This window comes from Centruroides vittatus, unplaced genomic scaffold, assembly GCF_030686945.1.
Source record: "Centruroides vittatus isolate TY-2023 unplaced genomic scaffold, ASM3068694v2 contig_1824, whole genome shotgun sequence".
Taxonomy (NCBI): domain Eukaryota; kingdom Metazoa; phylum Arthropoda; class Arachnida; order Scorpiones; family Buthidae; genus Centruroides; species Centruroides vittatus.
Genome location: NW_027121123.1, coordinates 2,870,009 through 2,892,164, shown reverse-complemented (window position 1 = coordinate 2,892,164; position 22,156 = coordinate 2,870,009). Strand labels below are relative to the sequence as shown.

General features: G+C 29.2%; 1 protein-coding gene and 1 long non-coding RNA gene across 5 annotated transcripts; one reads left to right on the top strand and one right to left on the bottom strand.

Annotated features, from left to right (window-relative positions):
- Positions 1-1,056: 1,056 nt before the first annotated feature.
- Positions 1,057-21,611, top strand: LOC136969868 (very low-density lipoprotein receptor-like). 4 transcript variants are annotated; one of them, XM_067264165.1, is made up of 21 exons: positions 1,057-1,279; positions 1,452-1,562; positions 4,734-4,856; positions 9,617-9,742; positions 10,680-10,796; positions 12,644-12,889; positions 12,959-13,078; positions 13,150-13,278; positions 13,353-13,472; positions 13,548-13,676; positions 13,777-13,948; positions 14,031-14,249; positions 14,322-14,440; positions 14,539-14,678; positions 14,760-14,901; positions 14,972-15,118; positions 15,317-15,379; positions 15,514-15,810; positions 20,013-20,224; positions 20,299-20,439; positions 20,517-21,611. In XM_067264165.1, exons 1-21 carry the CDS (start codon positions 1,213-1,215, stop codon positions 20,559-20,561), a joined length of 2,985 nt encoding a protein of 994 aa, XP_067120266.1. In that variant the 5' UTR covers positions 1,057-1,212; the 3' UTR covers positions 20,562-21,611. The 4 variants fall into 4 exon arrangements, with proteins under 4 accessions (XP_067120266.1, XP_067120265.1, XP_067120267.1 ...); XM_067264164.1 differs by having other exon boundaries at positions 12,644-12,893; positions 12,963-13,078; XM_067264166.1 differs by lacking the exon at positions 15,514-15,810 and having other exon boundaries at positions 12,644-12,893; positions 12,963-13,078.
- LOC136969884 (uncharacterized) lies at positions 9,486-16,815 on the bottom strand. Its single transcript, XR_010879888.1, has 2 exons — positions 16,580-16,815; positions 9,486-9,859 (listed from the first exon to the last, which is right to left on the bottom strand). It is a non-coding gene; the product is annotated as an uncharacterized lncRNA (long non-coding RNA).
- Positions 21,612-22,156: the final 545 nt, after the last annotated feature.

The window sequence follows — 22,156 nt, the reverse complement described above, 5'->3', positions numbered from 1 at the left end:
TATCAATGTTTATTATTTTATAATCTAAAATATATTAAATATTATGAATTTTCGATAATGCGCGATATTTATATAACATTCGTGACGTCACACTCACTCGGAGACGAGATCATAACTATATCATAGAATGTCACGAGATCGCGTGTGATGTGTTCGAAATGGGACGCATAAGATAACATAAGAAACATTAAATCTTAACTTTATAAAGGATTTTTTATAAAATTTAAATAAATTATCCTCCTAACTTCGACGGAAAATTTATGACGTCGCCGTGACGTCACTTGATTTTAAAAAGTTATTTAAAAGTATTTTAAAGTAAAATATAGATCTCAATACATAAAATAAACTAGCGGAACGATTTAATTTAAACGTAAAATATAAATTAAAGCGAAAATTGATACGCGCCCACTCAATAATGCTCCAAAATTGTCCCTAAACAATACGTAAGAAGTCACGTGATAACGTAGCAAAAAGTTTTTGGGTACACTTTTATAAAGGGGGCGATATGGGCAATGAAGTGTGCTTTGTAGAACTCTTTGCACGGAGTAGAAATACATAAAAGTTTTGGAGAAATCTCAAACTTTTGCTTTAAAAATCGAGATGCGCGATTTGACATTTTTTTTCAAAACTGTATCGAAAAAATCTACACGAACCCCAGTTTTAAGAATTAAAATACGATTAAATGAAACATCTGACAAAATTAAACATTCAATGGGAAATAAAGGACTACAGCATTCTTCTTCATTCATTTTTTATCATCAACTATTTAGGAGAGAAAAGAAAATGTGGCGTGATGTCAGCCATTCCCGTTTATAAGTGTTAAGAAGTTACCAAACTCAATTAAAAGAATTGTTTTTTATCCGACAAATTAAAGTAAAAACCTTCGTTAAAAAGCGGAAAACAAGCAAAAGAAAGTTAAATTTTAAATCGGTAAAAATTTTATTACACAAAAATTGTAAAAGATCGAGAAATTAAAGAAAATTCTGGCTCACTCCAAGGGGAGACGAGCGGCAGACAGAAAAGCCATTTATTGTTTGGCGCGACCGTTGTATGGCGCTTAAGTAGCGGGGTGACTGAGTTAGGATAATTTATAAGTTGGATGTTGCGGCGGCTGGAAGGATAAGTAAGTGGCGATTTCCCGCTTTACAACGCGTTTATCTGAATGTGAGGTGTATTTATCGACTGGGGAAACAACAAACAAAGAACCCAGACATGAATCTAGATTTGAAATGGATGGTAGTGTTAATCGTATGTCTAGCATCTATTCACAGTACACGTGGTAAGTACAATGTTGTTGAACCCGGATTCGATTGGAAGAATATTTAATGGATTTCAAAGAAACTAATCGATTCCGAGACGAATCTTTTTCTCTATTGTTAAATTTTGTAAATACAGACTGGTGCCGTCGAACGTATGTTATGTTAAAAGTTTTCTTTTGCTTCGTCCCATAGGTCAATGTTCCTCTCATCAGTTCCAATGCACAAATCGGCGATGTGTTCCTTTAACGTGGAGATGCGACGAAGATTTTGATTGTGAAGATCACTCGGACGAACAGAATTGTGGTAGCGTATCAGATTTTCAGTTAAACTAATTAAAACTTTTGTACAATACCTCGTTGTTCCGCGTTTTAACGCGCTTCGGCAAGGTCACTCTATGTAAAATTAATTTTTAATGTTTTTTTTATGTGACGGATGCTCACACGATCTATGATTTATGGGTTTTGTTTAGATGATGGTTTCCGCATTTGTTGGCGTGGCTAATTTTTTTTAATTTTTTTTAAACTGAAGTGTATTTATCTATAGTTACCCTGAGGCGCTTGCATTCCTCTCGTGTTTGTGCTGTCGCTGCTGGGTTTCGCTCATCCCCCCGATAGTGGTAGTCTTTAACGATTTTCAGGCGGGGTAAAACAGTTTTGGATAAGACTTACGAGAACGTAAATAGAAATGGGGTTGAGAAATGGAGCAGACAAGTTTAGATCGAGTTTTTCTTTTTTTTTTTTTTTCTTCTTTTATTAGTGGTTTTTGGGGAATTTTAGTAATTTTTTGCAGGTGGCGAATAGTGAAATGAGTTTACGAACTCGTTTCCATATAATTTTTAAATTCTTTTTCTCGAGATTTTTAAATGCAAAATTCGAAATTAATATTTTTTGCAATTTATATAGAATTATATTCGTGTAGTTTAGTTAATTCCATTTAAAAAATGCAAAAATTGGCCGTGTATTTTTAAAAATAACTTTCCACCATCTGATGCAACCTACTAGATTTTTCCATGGAAGCGATAAAGTTTAGACTGTAGGCAATTCGATCCTGTTCCAAAAGAGAGAGAAAAAAAATATATCGAGTTCGTTGCAGTTGTGTCTGAAAAGAGGTCGTACCTTGAAACGTTAAAAGGGGCAGTCTCTCGTAACGACGCCACATTTGCTAGTATTACATCAGCCGTGTACTTGCTTCACGTAACCAGTTTACAGGTGATTGTACTACTAAGTGAATTGATTACTGCCTTCCACATCGTACTGAGAATATTGCCTTTTTATATCTGTATATAAAAATGGCGGAAGTTTAAATAGTTACTTGTTTTTTTAAAAGAATAAAAGAAAAAAACTATACTGTAAACGGACCGGCGATATTGTTGATCACCACTAAAAGAAAAGAAAATAAAAAAAAAAGTCGCATGTATATTCATTTGTGTTCTACTTTAAATTAACGAAAATGGTCGTTCCAGTTCGTATTCTGGTTATGTTACTCGTTATGAATATTGAATGAAATCGTAGTGAGGAGCACCATTTTCTTTTGTAAGAAGCGATGCTTGACGTAACGTGACGCGTAACTATTTATTTTTTTTATTGAGCCGTTTAGTGATGCGGAAATTGTAGAATAAAACTTTCAAAATTACTTTTCTTTTCGAAAATCTTACACTTATCCAATTTCCATTAAGTTTTCGGATCAAATTTGCGAATTAGCATCAAATAGAGTCACATGATAAATATTTTTTCTGTTTATCAGATCTTTCCACTCCATGAATCAAGCGTGCCGTAACAAAAGATGGTTTCCAATTTGCTCTGAATATGTAATGATTCTATGTTTATAGTTCCCATATATTGTAGATTATGATGACGCTTGTGTAAAAAAAAAAAAAAATCTGTTAGTGAACACAGGATGCAGATTTGTCTAATGACGTCAATTACTGATTAAATAACTGCATCTGGTCTTTATCAGTATATTTTAGTTAGGTTTTAATGGGAAATTCACTATCAAAAAGACTAAAGGTCGCAATTTTTAAATATTTCACACTTCACCACTCCAGTATGATTCACTAAGGTGGTGCTATGTAGTTTTACAAGTTCAAACACCCATTATTTTGCATTTTACTCGTGTTTTATTCATCTATATTTATCACAACGTGTTTCGAGCAATATGAAGCATAATTTCATCATTTAATATTCTATAATTTCGCACCTGTTACCCATTGCCGTCATTATCATTTATAACCGATGGGGATGATGGCTGCGGGAAACAGGTGCTGTCTACCTGTTTTTAAAATAAATGCCGCTGTCAAACACGATGTGTTTAACAATCAATAAATTGTTACTTTCTTGGTATTAACACTTGAAAATTCTTATATCGACGTAAGCAGTTTCAGATTGCAAAATATGTTGATGAGGTCTAGAACGATCCCACAGTAATAGATTGTATACGAGATTGTGGTTCTACAGTGTTTTACATTACCGAGTCGCGTGGTTAGTTTTTATCTCATGTTTTCGTTCATATGCGAAATTTTATATAAATATTTGTATTGTCTAAATTATAAAACCTTGCTCAATCGAGGACAGATTGAAAATTTATTTTGATATGTTGTAAAACTTAACTTATCAATGGGAAAAATCTTTGAAGAAGGTCTTATTGTGTTTTATCATCATTTAAAAATGTAAATAAATGACACGTTCTATCCGTTTGTATTTGTTTATAATTTAAAGGTTATATTTGTATAAATTTTGAAGGTTTTTTTAGCATTTAAGGTGTTTTCTACAAACGTTTTTCTTCCAGATCTCGTAAAAACCAGCTTGAAATGTGATGATAATTAAATATGTTGACAGATGAATCACATTTTTATCGACTTGCCTGATAAAGCTGCAAGTAAAGCAATCCTGTAACAATGAGTCTTTATGAATGGCACACTAAAAAAATCCAAAATAGCGACTGATTCCATTAGTCTTTTACGACTTTTATGTCATTACGTAAAAAGTCGCGTAACAAAAAAAATATTTAGTTTACAATTAGATTGCTTTTATTTTTTTTAGTCATCTTTAAATATTTCTCTTACTTCTCTAACGGGATGCTGCTAATTTGGGACTCATTCTGGAGTGGGTCAGGGCTGCAGTCATCCTATTCTTTACTAGAACGGATAACTTTAACGTAGTCACATGTTTACTATGAGGAAATCCTCATTTGGCATACCTACCTACTCATTTATTTTTTATTTTTTAAAATTACAAAAATACTGAAATAGAAAACTGGCATTCAGGAACATTTTAATAGATTAATATTGCAAGAGAATACGTTATAATTTGTAACGTGACCTACGTTATCAAGGACATTGCTACGCTAAAGTTACTTAGCGAATAATTCAGTATTTTAAAAATAAATTGGTAATTTAATAAGCTTTTTATATTGAATTTTTAATATATTGTGTTTTTTCGCGTCTTTTATGATCTTTTTTTTTATAAATTACTCTAGACGTTAGGACGTGTTCTGTGACCGAGTTCAAGTGCGCCAATGAAAAATGTATACCTAGTAGATGGCAATGTGACAACGAAAACGACTGTGGAGATATGTCTGACGAGGATGCCAAAATGTGTCGTGAGTATTGGTTCAAGTCATTACCAAAAATATTAATTAAAAAAATCTTTGGAAAAATGTTGAGATTTGGCGATCACTTAACCGCACAACATTCTATCAATGCATTTATAAGATAAAATATTTACAAGGTTTGCGGTTATTATAGAATATTTAAAGTAGAGATCCGATATAATTAACGAAATTAATTTCCTCGTTCGTAAAATCCATTTTTCACATCATAATTATATTTTACATCGAGGTAAAATTCGATAAGATAAAATCTGATTCAACGTAAGATAATATATCCTCTTTCAAAATCACGGGATAACCTAGAATGAGAAAATTAAGGAAAATTTTTACCAAAAATTTATTGAATTTTAAGTAATATTTTGGAAAACAAATGAGAAAAAACATGGAGAAAAAAATCTGATAGGTTGAGAAAACGAAAAAAATGGAGTGTGTTTAAAGCTTGAGGAAAGATTTTAGAGTAAAATAATATGGCAAAGAAAGAATAAAATGAGTTTAAATAATTATCTATTGACCTCTTAATAAGAAAATTACTGTATAAGAAGAGAAGTACATAGTTTAAGTATGAAAGATAACATTGTATATAGAACTCATAAGAGAGTTATTAATGCTTTTTTTAAATATTATAATTGTATTTTTTGTATTATCTCTGCGTGATATGATTATATAATTGTGGTGTGATAAGAATGACAAACTACGAAACCGTGTGGAAGTTTTAAGGCCCCTAATAAAATATTTTACTTTAGAAAAACGGGAATTTCCCCTTCTGAATATTACTTGCAGGACCAGAAAGTTCGATACGAAATTTTAAAAACCGGTTTCTTACGCAATGCGAATTAATATAAATTCTTCAATAACTTAAACACAACATTTTAGATGTAAACAAAATTATGTAATGATACTTTCACCAGGATCTTTCGTCGGATGCGATAGATAATATTTAAATGGACCAGTATCGCGTTACCATTACAACAGTTGATGTCAAGGTGATATTCAAGGTTGAAGATTTAGTTTTGATTGTTAAATTCGATAAGAGAATAAGCACTAAAAGAAATTGCGTTGTTATCCTACGCGAAGGTCGCAGGAAATTTGATTCGAGGATCGATTTTCGTACATTGTCCGGAAATTTGGTGTCAAATATGTGGCGGGTAACAATAGACGTCTTAGTTGTCTGTTTGATATTTTGTCTACTCAACGCATCGCTTATTTTTGTTTGATCATTCACGTGCAATGACTTCGTAAAAGTACAATTTTCCCCCTTTTCCTTCAGTCTTTTGCCTTTGTTTCCGAATATTTAATTTTTCCGTTGCGTATGAGTGTGTCTTATTAGATAAAGTCTGCGGACTGTTTTCATAAAAATTTAATCATCTTGTTGAAAAATTAATTTAATCTAAGAAAAAGGTTGTAAAAAAATTAAATTTGATTGCTATCTTTTTCTATTTAAAGGAACTAAGTGGGAATTAGCAAAATGTAATTTAAACTTTCGTTTGTCTGGCAATACTGAAATGGAAATTTATGAATTTATTTGAAATAGCCAATGTGTATCGAGTATGAAAAAATTTGAATTCAAATTAACGAATCAAAATTATCTTAGACAGCTCCCTCTCAATAAATTTTACATTTACATAGTAATAATTTTTTTTTTCCTGTCTTCGCAAAAATGTTTCGTCAGATATTTTATTTACGAAATTTTAAAATTTTGTTTTAAATTTCTCCCGTATGAAAAACGTAATTTGATAGCGTTGGTTTTTTTAACTGTCAAAATTATCACTTTAGTCGGTCTTCGTTAATGGTAGACAAGGTCAAGGGAGCGGTACGTTTTGAATATTGGAGGAACACGGCGTGGGTTTATTCTAGGGATATATTGCAATACCAACGTCGGGAATTAGAAAACAACGAGAACTAACCTTGATCTATGAAATTTCTGTACGTTTTCGAGTTTATTTAATCCACATATTTGTGATTTTTGCTGTTATAAATATTATCCTTGATTGGGCGGCGATTATGAAATTTAACTAAACAAAATTTACTATCGACTGGATCTAATAAATGAAAGTTCTTACAAATTGATTTTATAAAGTCTCTTTCATATCACCCATACATAAAGCATCTTTCATACAAAATAATTATTTAAAGGAAAAACAAATGAGCAAAAATGACTAAATTAAATACATAGTATATTTCTTTAATTAAAAAATTCACAATATTTTCAATTTTTGTTTATAAATTGCCTAATTTCCTATTTATTTTTTGTAAAGGAAGACCTACACAGAAGGATGTAACTGCTTGCTTCATCATAAATTACTACAGTTTAATTACAATTAACTGCTTTTTAACTTTCCTTTTGCCTTATCGCAGCTTATTTTACTACTAAAAAAATATTTACAATTGAAATCTTAGAGATGTTTTTTTAAAAGAAATTTAAAATAAACCATTTTTTTAATCAAATTATATTTCAGAGATTACATAATTTCATAGAAATGAAATCATTTATATGTTAAAATTTTTTGTTTTAATTTTGTCATTATTTAATTGTTTATGATGCATTTAAAAAGAAATATTTAAGATTGAATAGACATGTAGTGATGATTGAAAGAAGTTCATGTGATATTTAAATAATGTATTTCATAGAAAGAATGTTTAAACTTCTCTGAAAATATTGGAAAATATTTTCAGAGAAGTTTAAAATTTCAAATTAAAATGATTCTATGACAAATTGTATGATGATGTATTACTTTGTTTTACATATAATCATTAGCATATATCAATATGACATTATATCATTAAATAATTTCTTATTCTTCTACAAAGATTTAATATACAGTATATATATATATATATATATACATAATGTGTGTAAAAATATAAACATCTACAAGCCCAATTTTTGGATTTAAGCCAAATGATGCTGGATTACATTGGGCTTTATTAATACTACTAACTACTAATTAAATTTAATTAGTAGTTAGTAGCATTAATATAGCCTGATATAATCCAATAATCATTTGGTTATAAAGTATGTGTGTGTGTGGTTGTTTTTTTTTTTTTTTACTTTCTTCCCTGTGGACAGTAAGAGGGTCTTTTTCTTATACCCATTGTGAGTTTGGCCAAACACACAATCAGGCAGGTGGGTGATGTGAGTTGGGCCCGAAATTTAGGACACGTCACTCCCAAAAAATTCCTGGGGTTGTAGCCCAGATTTGATCCTGGTCCCCACAATGGTAGTCAACACCTTAATTGTCTCAATTAAGGCATCAATTAGGCTGCAAATTGTCTCTCATTAAATTGTATTATCCTCCAGTCTTCCTTTTATCAATAATGCTTCCTGTTTCAGTACAATTTTAATTGCTTTTGTTTAATCTTACATTATTATCTCTGAAATAATATTGACAGATGGCATTCCAATATTTTATTTTAAAATAATAATTTCACCTTTATCACTCACTAAAGTAACAAAGAAAGTTACTACTATTAATCAAAGTCTGATAAACAGATAAATGTTAGGGACTTCAACAGGGTGGCATTGTGCAATAGTTGGTAGTAGTTCTAACATTGATTTTAAAACCCTATTTCTGTATTTAATGTGTTTTAATGTGTTATAATTTACAGTTAGTCAACAAATATTTATGATTACTTTGTTATAAATGTCCTTTATTGTACAATATACAATATCCTCCATCCTCCATCAACATACAAGAACATTGGTAAACCTACTGTTCAATATATTATATTTACAGCAGAGATTTAATATGTACTGTACATATAAACTATATCCATGTATATATGGAGATGTAGCCATATAGAATGGTATTTTCGACACTAATACCCTTCTGTCTTATTCTCTGTTTTTGTTTAGCTCTTTGCCATCCCACACAAGTTTGAAAGTAAACAGCTTAAGAAAATTCACAAGCACTTGACCACTGGATGAAACAGAAAAACCATACATCACACTCAAATACTAGATTACATGAACAGCCATAAAGCAAAGAATAAAATTTAACACTTTTTCTTGTTCTGCTTTTACTTATTCTTATTGAGCACTGCCATGTACACCACTGGTTTGTATATGACATGCAAGGAGCTGCTATATCAGTAATGCAGCTCCTCGCACAATAATGTGTTATTAGTAATCTTGGACTATTGCAATTTTATGGTAACTACCTGTGTTAAGTCTCTTCAATCTATAAGTAATGCAAATGACCTACACTCAGAAATATCTGGTTTCCCTTTATAAAGTGTATATATATGTATATATTTATTTATATATTAGTTATTATTGATATGAAAGTGGTTTTATATATCAAACTATCATATCATCATCATATGCATTAGTTTTTAATTATATATTTACAAATAAAATTTATTTTATACAGTATATCAAACTAATATGTTATGTGTTATAATGCACATTATATTTTTAACAAATTGAAAATTTATATTGTCATTCATTATAAATAAACATTCATTGGGTTTTCTCCTTGTTTTTTAGTTCAAGGTGAGTCACCTTTTGTGCCACTCTGAACAAGAAATCTATCATTTTGTACATTTTAAAATTAAATTTAATATCTAATGTAATAAGGTTTGAAAATCTTGTTTTTAATTGAGGATTAAAAATAGAAACAGTTCTTTAAATGCAACAAAAGTTTTATTTTTTATTCAATCATTTTAGAAATAAACATATATTCAGGAACTAAAAGCTGTAATTTTTATAGTATTCAAGTTTTAATAATAATCTTTTTTGTTTTATTTTCAAGGAAATAAAACATGTTCTCCAGAACAATTCTTGTGTCATTCTCCAAATGGAGTCTGTGTACCCATGTCATGGAGGTGTGATGGTCAGGAAGACTGTGATGATGGATCTGATGAGAAAGATGGCTGTCGTAAGTAGTCACTTTGAATAATCTTGCACAACCAATCATTGTAGATGGCCACACTTCTACAGTTTTGTTGAATTATATCTCATAAACAATTAATTTAGGAATATTGTCTGTTGGTCACTGAAAATATACCAATAGAAATGATATTGTATAAAAAGATTTCCTTTTGCATTTTTATCTATAATAAAATTCAGTTTAGCAATATAAAGAGTATTAAAAAAAAGCATTCAGCATTTATATGGTAGATAGTAAACTCAGTGCTAAGTAAGATAACCTTAGTAAACTTAGGTGAAAAACTCAACTATTTGTGAGATAAATACTGACAGACATGGAATTTTCAAGATTTTTTGATTCTGTAAGTAGATAACAATGGGCATGGAAATGGGAAGAGGACATATCAAAAGTAAAATAAGAAAGAACAAAAATTGGAAATAGTTCTATCCACAAATAACAGTCTTTTTTACTTTTCCAGCAGAAATTTTAATACACAGTCAAACATTTTCAACCTAATTTATAGGCCAACATCAACTCTAAATCATGCTGTAATATAATCTATTTTGGAATGCAAAGGCATTCCATAACAAATACCTGTATCAAGGTAAAAATTTGGCAACATTATCCTCCCTTTTCATATCACATGAAATGCATAGAAGCCCATAAGTCAGTCATAATACTAACAAACAAAATTGTTAATGTCTCAGAAACAGTTGAATTTTTATTTTATATTTACTAACGATTTTTTCTTATTATAGCATTTAGATAGTACTTAGCAACATTTCAGTATTTATCATAGATAGTCTGAATAAAAATGCTCAGTGCTTTTTTTAACATCCTATTTCAGTTTTATTTTAGACAATATCTCACAATAAAATTGTTTATATTTTTTAAGATTTTAAAATTTACAAAAATTAAAATATTAAGCTGATATTATTTTAACTAGATCAAATAACTTGTACAGAAGAAGAATTTTCTTGTAAAAATAACAAATGCATTACTAAAAGATGGTTGTGTGATCAAGATGACGATTGTGGAGATGGCAGTGATGAATTAAATTGTCGTGAGTATCATCTATTTAATCTTAATTTTTAGAATTGCTTTTAAGAAACCATTTCACTTGAACTGCTGCAATAAAAATAATAGATATAACAAATAGAAATAAATATATTCTTTTATAGATCTTATAAAACCAGTTTATTTAAATTAAACATTTACTTGCATATAATTATAACTATTTTCCTTATTAGAAAATCAGGAAACCTTTGAATAGTTTTTTTTATAGCGATAACTTACTTTGTGCTTTTCTTTGCACGAGTCATGTGGAACTCTGCCATAAAAATGTTGGCAATGATCCATAAACTTGTGTTATTTGTACGACATGTTTAGTGTATTGAATGTTTCCTTTACTACTAGTTTTATAATATTTTGTTAATATTTTTTTATTAATTATGTGTTTATCTTTTGAAGTAATGTTGACCCAGTTATGGCAGCGTTAATAATTCGAATTTTATTGTTTGGTCAGTCAAGAAATATTACTTCAAATGAAGATTAATGTTTTGATTTAGATAATTTTGATTTTAAACTTTCTTTTCATTTATATAATTAAAGTTTTTATAAAAAGTGGAACTTAGTTGCTGGAAGCTTTCTATTCAGTAAGGTTAAGATGGTCAAAATAGGAAATAACCTTGATTTATAAATTAAAAAAGAAAAAAAACTGTTTAAAAATATAATCTAGGACATTTAAAGTATATTTATCGACTTAAATATCTATTTTGTGATACTCAATGACCGAAAATACATTGGTAATCATTTGTATCATAAAATTTTATTTGCAGGAAGTATTATTAAAAATGTCATTCTTTTAACTTTCATAACTGATACACAAGGAAAAAATATGTCAGTTTCTTAAAAAATTTATTAAATCACATGACGTAAGAAGATATTAATCATCAGCAATGTTCCTTAAAACACACAAAATTAACAAACAACTCCCGAACAGGGTATTGATGTGATGTATAAAATGTTATTAAAGTTTGAAATTCAAAGTTAATAATAGAAAAAGAAAGAAAAAATAGATATTAGAAGTGTAAATAAAATAGAAACATTCCACTTTGTACAGAATTAGGTCATTATTCATGTCAAAAGCTACTGATCCAGTTCACCTTGCAAATAGGATCAAAATTTAAAAGTAGCATTTTATCTTGATTAAATTCTTATAACTAAGGTGAAAATATCTTGATATGTAAATTTAATGACTTTTATAAAATTAAATTAAATTTTTTTTTCATAAATTAATTTATAATATATTTAAAATTTAAGATAGAATGGAGCTAATTTGATAAGGCAATGGAAAACATAATAAAATTATGTAACACTTTTATTTCTCCCTTTTTATATGATTAATGCTGATTAATTTCAATATTGTAATAAGTTAGTATACAGTTACATACATTTGTACATAGTACACTATATACTGTAACATAGTACATATGCTTTCTGCACAATATTGATGTATTCTCTTTTATTCTGTAAAAGCAAGTTATCATTTTCTTTATTTTCTCACTAAAAATTATTCAAAAAGTAGAGGTTCAAGGTTGAAAACATTCATCAATTGTCATTAATGTTTGCTGGCATTTATTATGTTTTTCTTTATGTTTGCTTTATTTTCTCTTCTATCTTAATATATATAGGTTTTGTTCAAATAATTACATGTGTGTAACAGGTGCTTTCTTCATTTTTTATGTCATATACACAATGTTCTACTTTCAAAAAAGTAATCAATAACTTTCCTGTTACTATACAAATATTTTTTAGTAACTTTAAATACATAATCAAGTAATAATTTTAATGAAAAATATATAATTCAACTATCTCAAATTTAAAATGGTAACTTCTTATACATTTCAGCAAATGTAACATGTTCTAGTTCAGAATTTATGTGCAAAATTGGAAAATGCATACCCATTCGTTGGAATTGTGATGGTGATATAGATTGTATAGATGAGTCAGATGAGAAGGATTGTCCTGCCGATGCAATAAAATCTCCCTGCAGTTTAGGAGAATTTATGTGCAAAAATCGCAGAGATTGCATTCATGCATCATGGCACTGTGATGGAGAAGTGGATTGTCCAGATAATTCAGATGAATTTAATTGTAAGTGGAATTTGTTTTTGCCAATATAAATGAAAGTAGAATTGTTTTTAAGATTTACTATTTTTTAAGGTAGTGCAACTTGTCGTCCAGACCAGTTTCAATGCAAGGATCACCAGTGCATTCCTGGTCCATTAGAATGTAATGGACAAAAGGAGTGTCAAGATGGATCTGATGAAGAACATTGTCCTTGTAATTATTTGCTTATTTATAATAAAATTTTCATTTTTAATTTTCATTAATACTAATCTCAATATTGATAGTGTTGATTAAATCATGTGATCTGGACAAAGAATTTGATTGTGGTAGCAATCACTGCATTCCTTTAAACTTAGTCTGCAATGGTAAAAATGACTGTGGAGAATGGGAAGATGAACCTAGAGATCAATGTTGTGAGTATTTTCAATAAAATTTCATTCATAAACATCCTTACAACTAAAACAATAACAATTCCTTTATAATGCAGATCAAAATGAGTGCTTAAAAAATAATGGAGGTTGTTCTCAGTTGTGTGTTGATAAACCTGTTGGGTATAGTTGTGAATGTAATAAAGGTTTTCAATTAGTTGATAATAAAACATGTGAAGGTGAGTGTAATATAAAAAGAATAATTTTTATTGTAAGTTGAATGTTAAAATTAAATTATGTGGTCATAATCTTAGATATCAATGAATGTGAAATACCTGGTTCATGCTCCCAGATTTGTATTAATACAAAAGGAAGTTATAAATGTGCATGTCATGAAGGTTACAGTCTAGAACCTAGTTCTCATCATCGTTGCAAGGCACAAGGTAACACTATTGTAAATTCATGATGACAATATAATAATCTTCCAACATATATTAAGTAACATATTATTTAACAAATTTTATTTTTCTGCTGCATATTTAGAAGGACATCCTTCTTTGCTTTTTGCTAATCGCCATGATATAAGAAAAATCAACCTTGAAACCCTGGAATATAAAGGAATAGTCATGAATCTTCATAGTACTGTATCATTAGATTATCAGTTTAGTACAGGAACTGTTGTATGGTCTGATGTTGCAGAAGAATGCATTAAAAAGTTAGTTTACTTTCTTTACTAAGAACATTTTACATATCAAATATTAGTTGTGATCCAAATTGTTTCATCATAACTTTTTCAGAGCACCAATTGATACTGGATCACCCATAGAAAAAATCATAGATGCAGACATAAAAATACCAGATGGAATTGCAGTTGACTGGATATATAACAACATATACTGGACCGATACGGGCAAAGATACTATTGGTGCATCAGATTTACAGGGAAGAAACCGAAAAACATTGATTTCAACTGGAATGGATGAACCAAGAGCAATTGTTTTAAATCCTCTGGAAGGGTATGATAAATTATTTTTCAAATACAATATATATAAAAAGAAAAGAAATTATAAAATTACTTTTCTTTACAGTTGGATGTTCTGGACAGATTGGGGGGAACCATCAAAAATTGAAAGAGCAGGAATGGATGGAACTCATCGCAAAGTTATAGTTTCAACAGATATAAAATGGCCAAATGGGTTAGCAATTGGTATGTAAAGAATTCATTACTGATCTATACAAAAATGAAATTTTAACAAATATTAGAATTGGTTACTATAAAGTTTGCAAAAATTTTATTTCTTACAGATTTAGACAGTAAGAGATTGTTCTGGGTGGATGCCAAGCTTCATATTCTGTTTAGCTCTGATTATGATGGTAGTAATCGACGTGTGGTAATGTCTTCACCAATCATGCTAAAACATCCATTTGCAATTGATATTTTTGAGGTAATTATTATAATAAATATATATATTTATGGTTATTTTTTAATTAATATAATCAATTATTCATTAACAACTCTATTGTAGGATTGGGTTTATTGGACTGATTGGGAATCGGAAGCAATTCACAAAATGAATAAATTTACCGGTCAAGAGTTGAGTAACATTGCAGTTGGAATATTTTCACCAATGGATTTGCATGTCTATCATCCATACAAGCAACCAGAAGGTAAATGAAATTAATTTATATTTAATTAAGTAGTTAATTTGTATCAATAAAAATGTTCTTTCTTTTAAAGGCATCAATTATTGTAAAAATATGAATGGAATGTGTTCTCACCTGTGTTTACCAGCTCCACTTCTTACAAATGATTCTGCAAAGTTTTCATGTGCATGTCCAGACAACATGGTCTTATTTACAGATAAACGCACTTGTATAGAACAAGGTAAATTCATAAAGTTTTTTATTATGCATATTGATTTTAATTCTTTAACTTTTCAAATACTAACTCATACAGTTTTAAGTTTTACACAAAGCTTTGGGATACTTAACCTTTTAACAAATCGAGAAATTGCCATTTACTAACAAAACAATCATTAGAAAATTCTTAAAGTTTATACGAAAACATTTATTTAATTTCTAGTTACTACTACTGTAGCGATAAAAGAAACGAATCCTCCAAACACTACTCAATCACTAGTCACTGGTGAGTATTACGTAATATCACATTTTCTTAGTTGACAGTTATTACAAACTTTTTAAATGATTCTTTACCTTTAACTTTCCTTAAAAGATAACTTTATAACTACATATTCTTTAATTTTGCTTCCTTTTGGACAGTTTCAGCTTCAATTTTATCAAAGTTAACAACTATCCCATCTACTACTAAAGTTCTAACTACCACCACAACCACTACCACCCCCACCACATCCACTTCCTCCACTACCATGAAGCCCAAATTGATTGTCAAGCCTACTTCCACTACTTCCAGTTCTTCACTACCTAAAGTTCTAACTACTACCACTTCCATCACATCCTCTACCTCCACTACTATGAAGCCAAAATTGATTGTCAAGCCTACTTCTATGTTGACTATAAACTATACTGTATCAACTCATTTGAATGCTCACGCATCTGGTATATATCACTTTTTTTTTTTTAATTTCTTATAGATTTTTATGTTCTTGCATGAAAATGTATTTTATTTATTTTTATTGGATGTTCCTGAAAGCAAATGCTGTAGTTTTAAATAATTTCTTAAATTCAAGGTATACTTTTTGAAGATTTATATTTCTAAATTAATCCAGACAAATAATTTAGCTTGTAAATAATTAAAAGCAATTAACTTTACTAATTAAACATGTAAACTTTCAGGGACAACCTATGCATATTGTTTGTTAATGAATGAAAAATATCTTTCAGAATTTAAACTTAAATCTCTCTTTTGCATTCTTTAATATCTAAGCTACATTCATGGCATGACTTTATCTCATTTGTCAGTATAATAGCATGCAAACTATAGTCTTATGCACGTTCTCTTTATATATCTTGTCTGTAGAATATATATAAAACGAATTCCACTTTTAAAAACGTCCTTGGGAATTTACGAACATGTCAGGAAGATTTTCCCCATTTAATTTAAAAAAATAATAATAATAATAAGTTTCAAATATTTGTAACTAAGTAAAGAAATATTGCCGCATTCTTATCATCAAAACATAAAAATGCCGCGACAGTCTATGCTTATTTTTAGAACGTTTTATAGTTCCGAACTTTCACGCAGCGTGGCGATGCATGAAAAGTATTTATTAAAAAAAAAATACATATTTATTTAAATTACATTTTTTGTAATTAAATTTCATCTCGTAGAATTTTTATTCCGAAATAAATAAATAAAAAAAAATACTTAAATACGCAATAATTTCTCCTCTTTAGCGATATCGCTAGCGAATTATCGCGCGACTCCTCCTCCTTCTCCTCCAAGCAATTTTGACGTCACAAATTGCCTTCTTCCCGTCCCCATTTCAAAACGGAAGTAGTTTGTCCTCAGCACGAAACTGGTAGATGGAGGACGGGTTCATTATCATCGATGACGCAGCTGTTGTCGTCGATGAGTCACGATAGCCAACGTTCCCTCCCCTCTCTCTCTTTCTCTCTCTTGCTTACCTCCGTTTCCCCCCGTCGTGTATAGTGAGACGGGCCGACATACTGTATATACACCAAAAACCAAAGATGGCCGCGCTGATGGAGTTGACTTGGATCGTTTCGTTTTCTCTTTGCCTTTTAATAAACGGGAAGTTATTACGAGCCGATGCTTTAGTTACAGAAAGCGTCACAAACAAAGGTGAGTCACCGAATTCCCTCCTCGTTGCTTTCTTTTTTCCCGCGAAAATTTATCATCCCGATTGGAGGTGCGTAGTTTTTGGGAGAAAGGTGGCTTTTTTTTTGTTATTGTTAGGTTAGGTTAAGCGCACGTCTCTATCAAAATACGCTGATGTTTTTGCGCCTTTACAGCGAATTTGATTGATTTTATGATTATTTGAGTGTTTCTGATCAAGAATGGTTTCTGTGAAACATCAAGAATCATTTTTAAATAGGGAGTTTTTGGTTATTACAGTTGACCTTTAGGCATTTTATTCAAGAAAATGCCTAAAATCTTATTAAATCTCAATTGCTTAAGAGGTTTAATAGATTTATAATCTAATAAACATATCAAATTGTGTTATATTAGTGTAATTTCCACTTTTGATTTGATATTATTTGAATGTTTTCTTATCAAGATTTGTTGCTATGATATACTGGTATCTAGAATCACTTATGGAGTAGCATTTATTTAGGAAGTTGTTATTATAGTTAACCTTTGGGCATTTTTGGCATTAAACTCTTGAAAATGTTTAAAAATCTTGTTAAATCTGATTATATAAGAGATTTAATAGATTTAGAACCTAAGAAACATCTCTAAATGTGTTATTTTAATGTAATTTCCACTTTCATTTGATTTGATTTAGATTAAATATTACTCCTTTTTTAAAACATGTTTCAGTGTTAAATTAATAAAAAAAAATTACTTTTATTTATAGTTTCAAATTATCAAAAATTAAATTTTTGTAACTGGTTTCGATGTTTATTTGTTATTGAGAAGAAATTATTGCATGATAGCTTAAGCTTAAATTTAATGGTCAAAGAACAAGAAATTAAATAACAAATTAATTATTATTATTTTTTATTATTATACAATACTAAAGTAGATATATTTAATTTTAAAAAACAAAATTAAACTTTGAGGAAGAAAAATGTGTGGTAGAGATATCAAGAAATGATGTCAATATATGAAATCATAATCATGAAATCATTTAGTATAATATTTTATTAAATAAATATTTATGAATTTATATATCTTCAAAAGGAGTAAAATGAATGAAAATTTCATTTTTTTTATTTTTACTATATAATTGTGTTTTATAACTTGGATTTCTCAATAATAGTCTTGCTAAACCTGCTCTAAAGGGATTGAATCATCATTTTTCTACCACCTGCATTTATCAATGATTCACACCTTTATATAATATGATGAAAGAAAAATGTTAGCCTAATTAATTTCTAGTTATAAATTGGAACAAAATTAATTTATTCAAGTTAAGCACTTGTCATGTACTTTATCTTAAATCTGTGGTAACCAAACTTTTCAATTTGGTAGTCCAAATTATGCATAAGTCATAAGTAGGCAGCCACAAATATTCTACATAATCCATATATATAAATATAAATAAGGCCTGTTTCTGTCGTTTATAGATAATGTGTCATATATTTTTGTGCCATGGGCCAGATGTGGTTTGGGCTGTAGGTTGAGCACCATTGGCTTAAATTATAGAAGATAAAAAGTTCTAATCATTGTTATTGAAACTATAAACTTATTCAGAAACACAAGTTTATTATTTTGAAAATGAGATGAATAAATAATTTTAAAATTATTTAAACATATTTTATTTGTATAATTTAAGAGGACTTTTATTTTATATATATGATGATTTCAAGAAGTCAAAAACTTAACAGAATATGTAAAATATGTTTATTAATACAATGAATTTTTAACATTTAAAACCCAGTGGCCTGATGACTCATTCACTGATATGAAGCAAATTTCTTGAGAAAAACAAAATAGCACAATCAAAATTGATATTAGATTTGTTAGCACAAAATCCAAAATTTCAAATAAGTAAAATGTTTTGTTTACTACAAGATACAAAACTTTAAATCTTAATTCTCTTAAAATGGCATTTAAGTGAAAAATTTTAACTTCTACATTTTTGAAACAGTGTCAGCAAATTAATGGTAATAATTTTAAATTATGTAAATTGGTCTTACTGTTGATTTATTTTTTTATTAAAATCGTTTGATAGATACAATAAATAATATATAAAGTTACATTTATTTATTTATCAATATTATGAGTGATTTACATAACTCCAAGCCTGTTACTGATGTGAACTCCAAAAAATGATGAAAAAAGGATGATAAAAACAGTTCTTTACAAATGTTTTCAAACACTAAATGGTTCTTCTTCAGGTAAAGGCAAATTTCTGATAGAATGCAAATTAAAAAAATAAAAAAGAAACACAATTTGAAATTCAAACACATGCCTCTTGATGACATCTTCATGGGGATGTGCCTTTAGCAATTGACGATATTTATAGGTTTTTGTCCATTAGCGCTTGCCATGCTATGGACAGAGTTAATTCTTCCTTGTGGTTGATACAATTGTTGTTGAGACTAGATCTGCAGATATAAATAGCCTCCAACCACCTTAGATATTCCGTATGCTGTGAGGTGCAGATAACTCTCACTTGATTAAAATCCGGCTCTGGATCAGTGGCATAAATGACAAGAGTAGTGGTGGTCCTCTTTTTAATTTTCATTCTATCGGAAATTCACCTTTACCTGAAGAAAAACCATTTAGGGTTTGAAAACATTTGTAAAGAACTGTTTTTTACAGTTTTTTTTTGTCGTTTTTTGAAGTTTACACCAGTAACAGGCTTGAAGATATGTAAATAACTTCACTCCAGTGTTGGTTTAGTGGTGTTTTTAATATTATGAGTGTTTCAAAACTATTAGATTGGGTTGTTGCAGTTGGCATGAAGTGTTAAAATGTAGAAATTGTGGAATGAAATTGTCATAGAGCTGATATGTATTAATTTAAAAATTGCCTTTAAAAATGTGTGTTAATGCTAAATTATTTAGAATTAATTTTAAGTTATTTTTAATTTCTTAACAGATCAAATTAAACATATTGTAACATAAATTAGTATACAAAATCTTAATTTAAGTATTTTTCAATTCAGAAACTACTCCTGAAAAGACAAAAGCAGAAACAACTGAACATATCGAAATCCATAATCTGACACCTTCTGTTCCAACACATAATTCCGAAATTAATTACACTGCACCATACTATCACGAGCAGCAAGTTGCACCAAAGGAAGAACCAGATACAGGAAGGATAGCTGGAATTATAATTGGTGTATTGGGTGGAGTGGCTATATTCACTACACTGGTAAAATATTATTATTATTTTGCTTTAAAAAACAACATCAGACAAATTATTTAAAACCATTCTTGCTTTTTCAGGTTGCATTCTTACTATATAAACATTACCTGCGAAGAAATGTAACCAGTATGAATTTTGATAATCCAGTGTATCGCAAAACAACAGAAGATCAGTTTAGTCTAGAAAAGAATCAGTATCAACCAGCCAGGTCGTATCCACCTGTAAGTATAACTATTTAAAACCTTCGATCTATTTCCCAACTTTAATTCTAAGGCATAAAAAAAATTTTTTTTTACAGAGTCTGGAACCATTGACGTCACCTGGCACAAATGAATTTGTTTAATGTCTTCATATTGTTTTACATAGTTAACAAATCTGATTGTTTGAGTGTGTCCACAGCAACACTGCAGTCTACAAGGCATTGGTATTGTGCTTTTGTGCCAGCACCATACTAACGAACATTGTGCAAAAATTTGGAAATACCCAATTGCATCCACTGACTGTTGCTTTGGTCACATTAGGAAAGTGATGTAGATTGAGAACTGCCAAATCGTGTTGACAAAAGTGGACGTTGTTAAGATAATTAAATGCATCTGTCCAGGGTGAAAGCCACAGCATTCGGAACGGTGAGGGAGGCCGTCGTCGTCCGCTCCATGGGCCATTCTCCCGTACCGTGACATCAAGCTACCGTTGTTATTGTATATGGTTACCTTGTTTGTTATTTTAGAACTTCATAACAATGCAGGTCTACAAATTTGTACAGAAGTTGCTTCAGATTATCTGCAAACTTTTTTTCTTATTATGTGACTAATTATTCTGTAAATTATTGCATGTAGTTTAAAACTGTACACAAACTATCCCTCCAGTGTCCTCTTGGAATCTCATTTTGAAAAATTTTATTTCAAGAAGAAAGTTTTTGTATACAAATAACTGCATTTCTTTACATTGTAGAAATTTCACATTTTTCATATTCTTGTGAAATTTGCTCAAATTTGTCAAAATGCTGTAAATAAAACTTATTGAAATGTATCATTTTCAAATTGTTAAAAAAAAAAAAAAAAAAATAGCACACAGTCATCATGTCTAAGACTAGCTACACATGTTCTGATATACCCAACAGGTATACTCGTACGTGAGTAGCCAGCTTAAGAGCAGATTAAATTTAAAATTATTTTGAAATTAGTTGACCTTAAACTGTACAAGGCATCATCTTGGTGCTTCAGAAATCATAACTCTAATCCAAAGTGTCTAATGATAAATTATATTATTATTATTATTATTATTATATTATTATTGTTTGCCTGCTGACTACCTTATGCAACTAGCACATTTGCAATGGGTAAAAATTTGTGTACCACACATGAAACATTAAAAGTAAATAATGATGATAAAATTGTTATAATTTTTATTTTTGCAGGAATATTTTATTTTACTATATTAGATTTTAATTTTTGTTACCCTATTAGGAATATTTCATTATGTTTATCAGATTTAAGGTAAAACGAAAACCATAATTCTGGCATCGCAAACTGTAAAATTTTTTCAAAGTTTATATTTATGCTGTAAATATTGCTCTAATGTTTGAGAAAATTAATTTATAATTTTTTTTTATTAAAATACATTAAGAAATAAACTAGATTTTATTATTTTGAAAAAGAAAAGTATTTTATTCATTAATGTTATCAAGAAAATTTATTTTACAAATATTTTTCTGGTATAAACTACTATTCTCAGAGTAGAAAGTTAAGAAAATTAGTACTCGTTACATGCATTCTAAAGTCAATAATAAAATGATTTATAAATCTAGCAGGCTGTTCAGGCTTTGTAATCTGGATGTATAGTATATAAATGATTACCATCATTTAATTTTTGTTTTATGATTAGCAGATGATATCTGTTTATCAAGTCTGAATAGCCTGCTAGTTTTATAAATAAAAC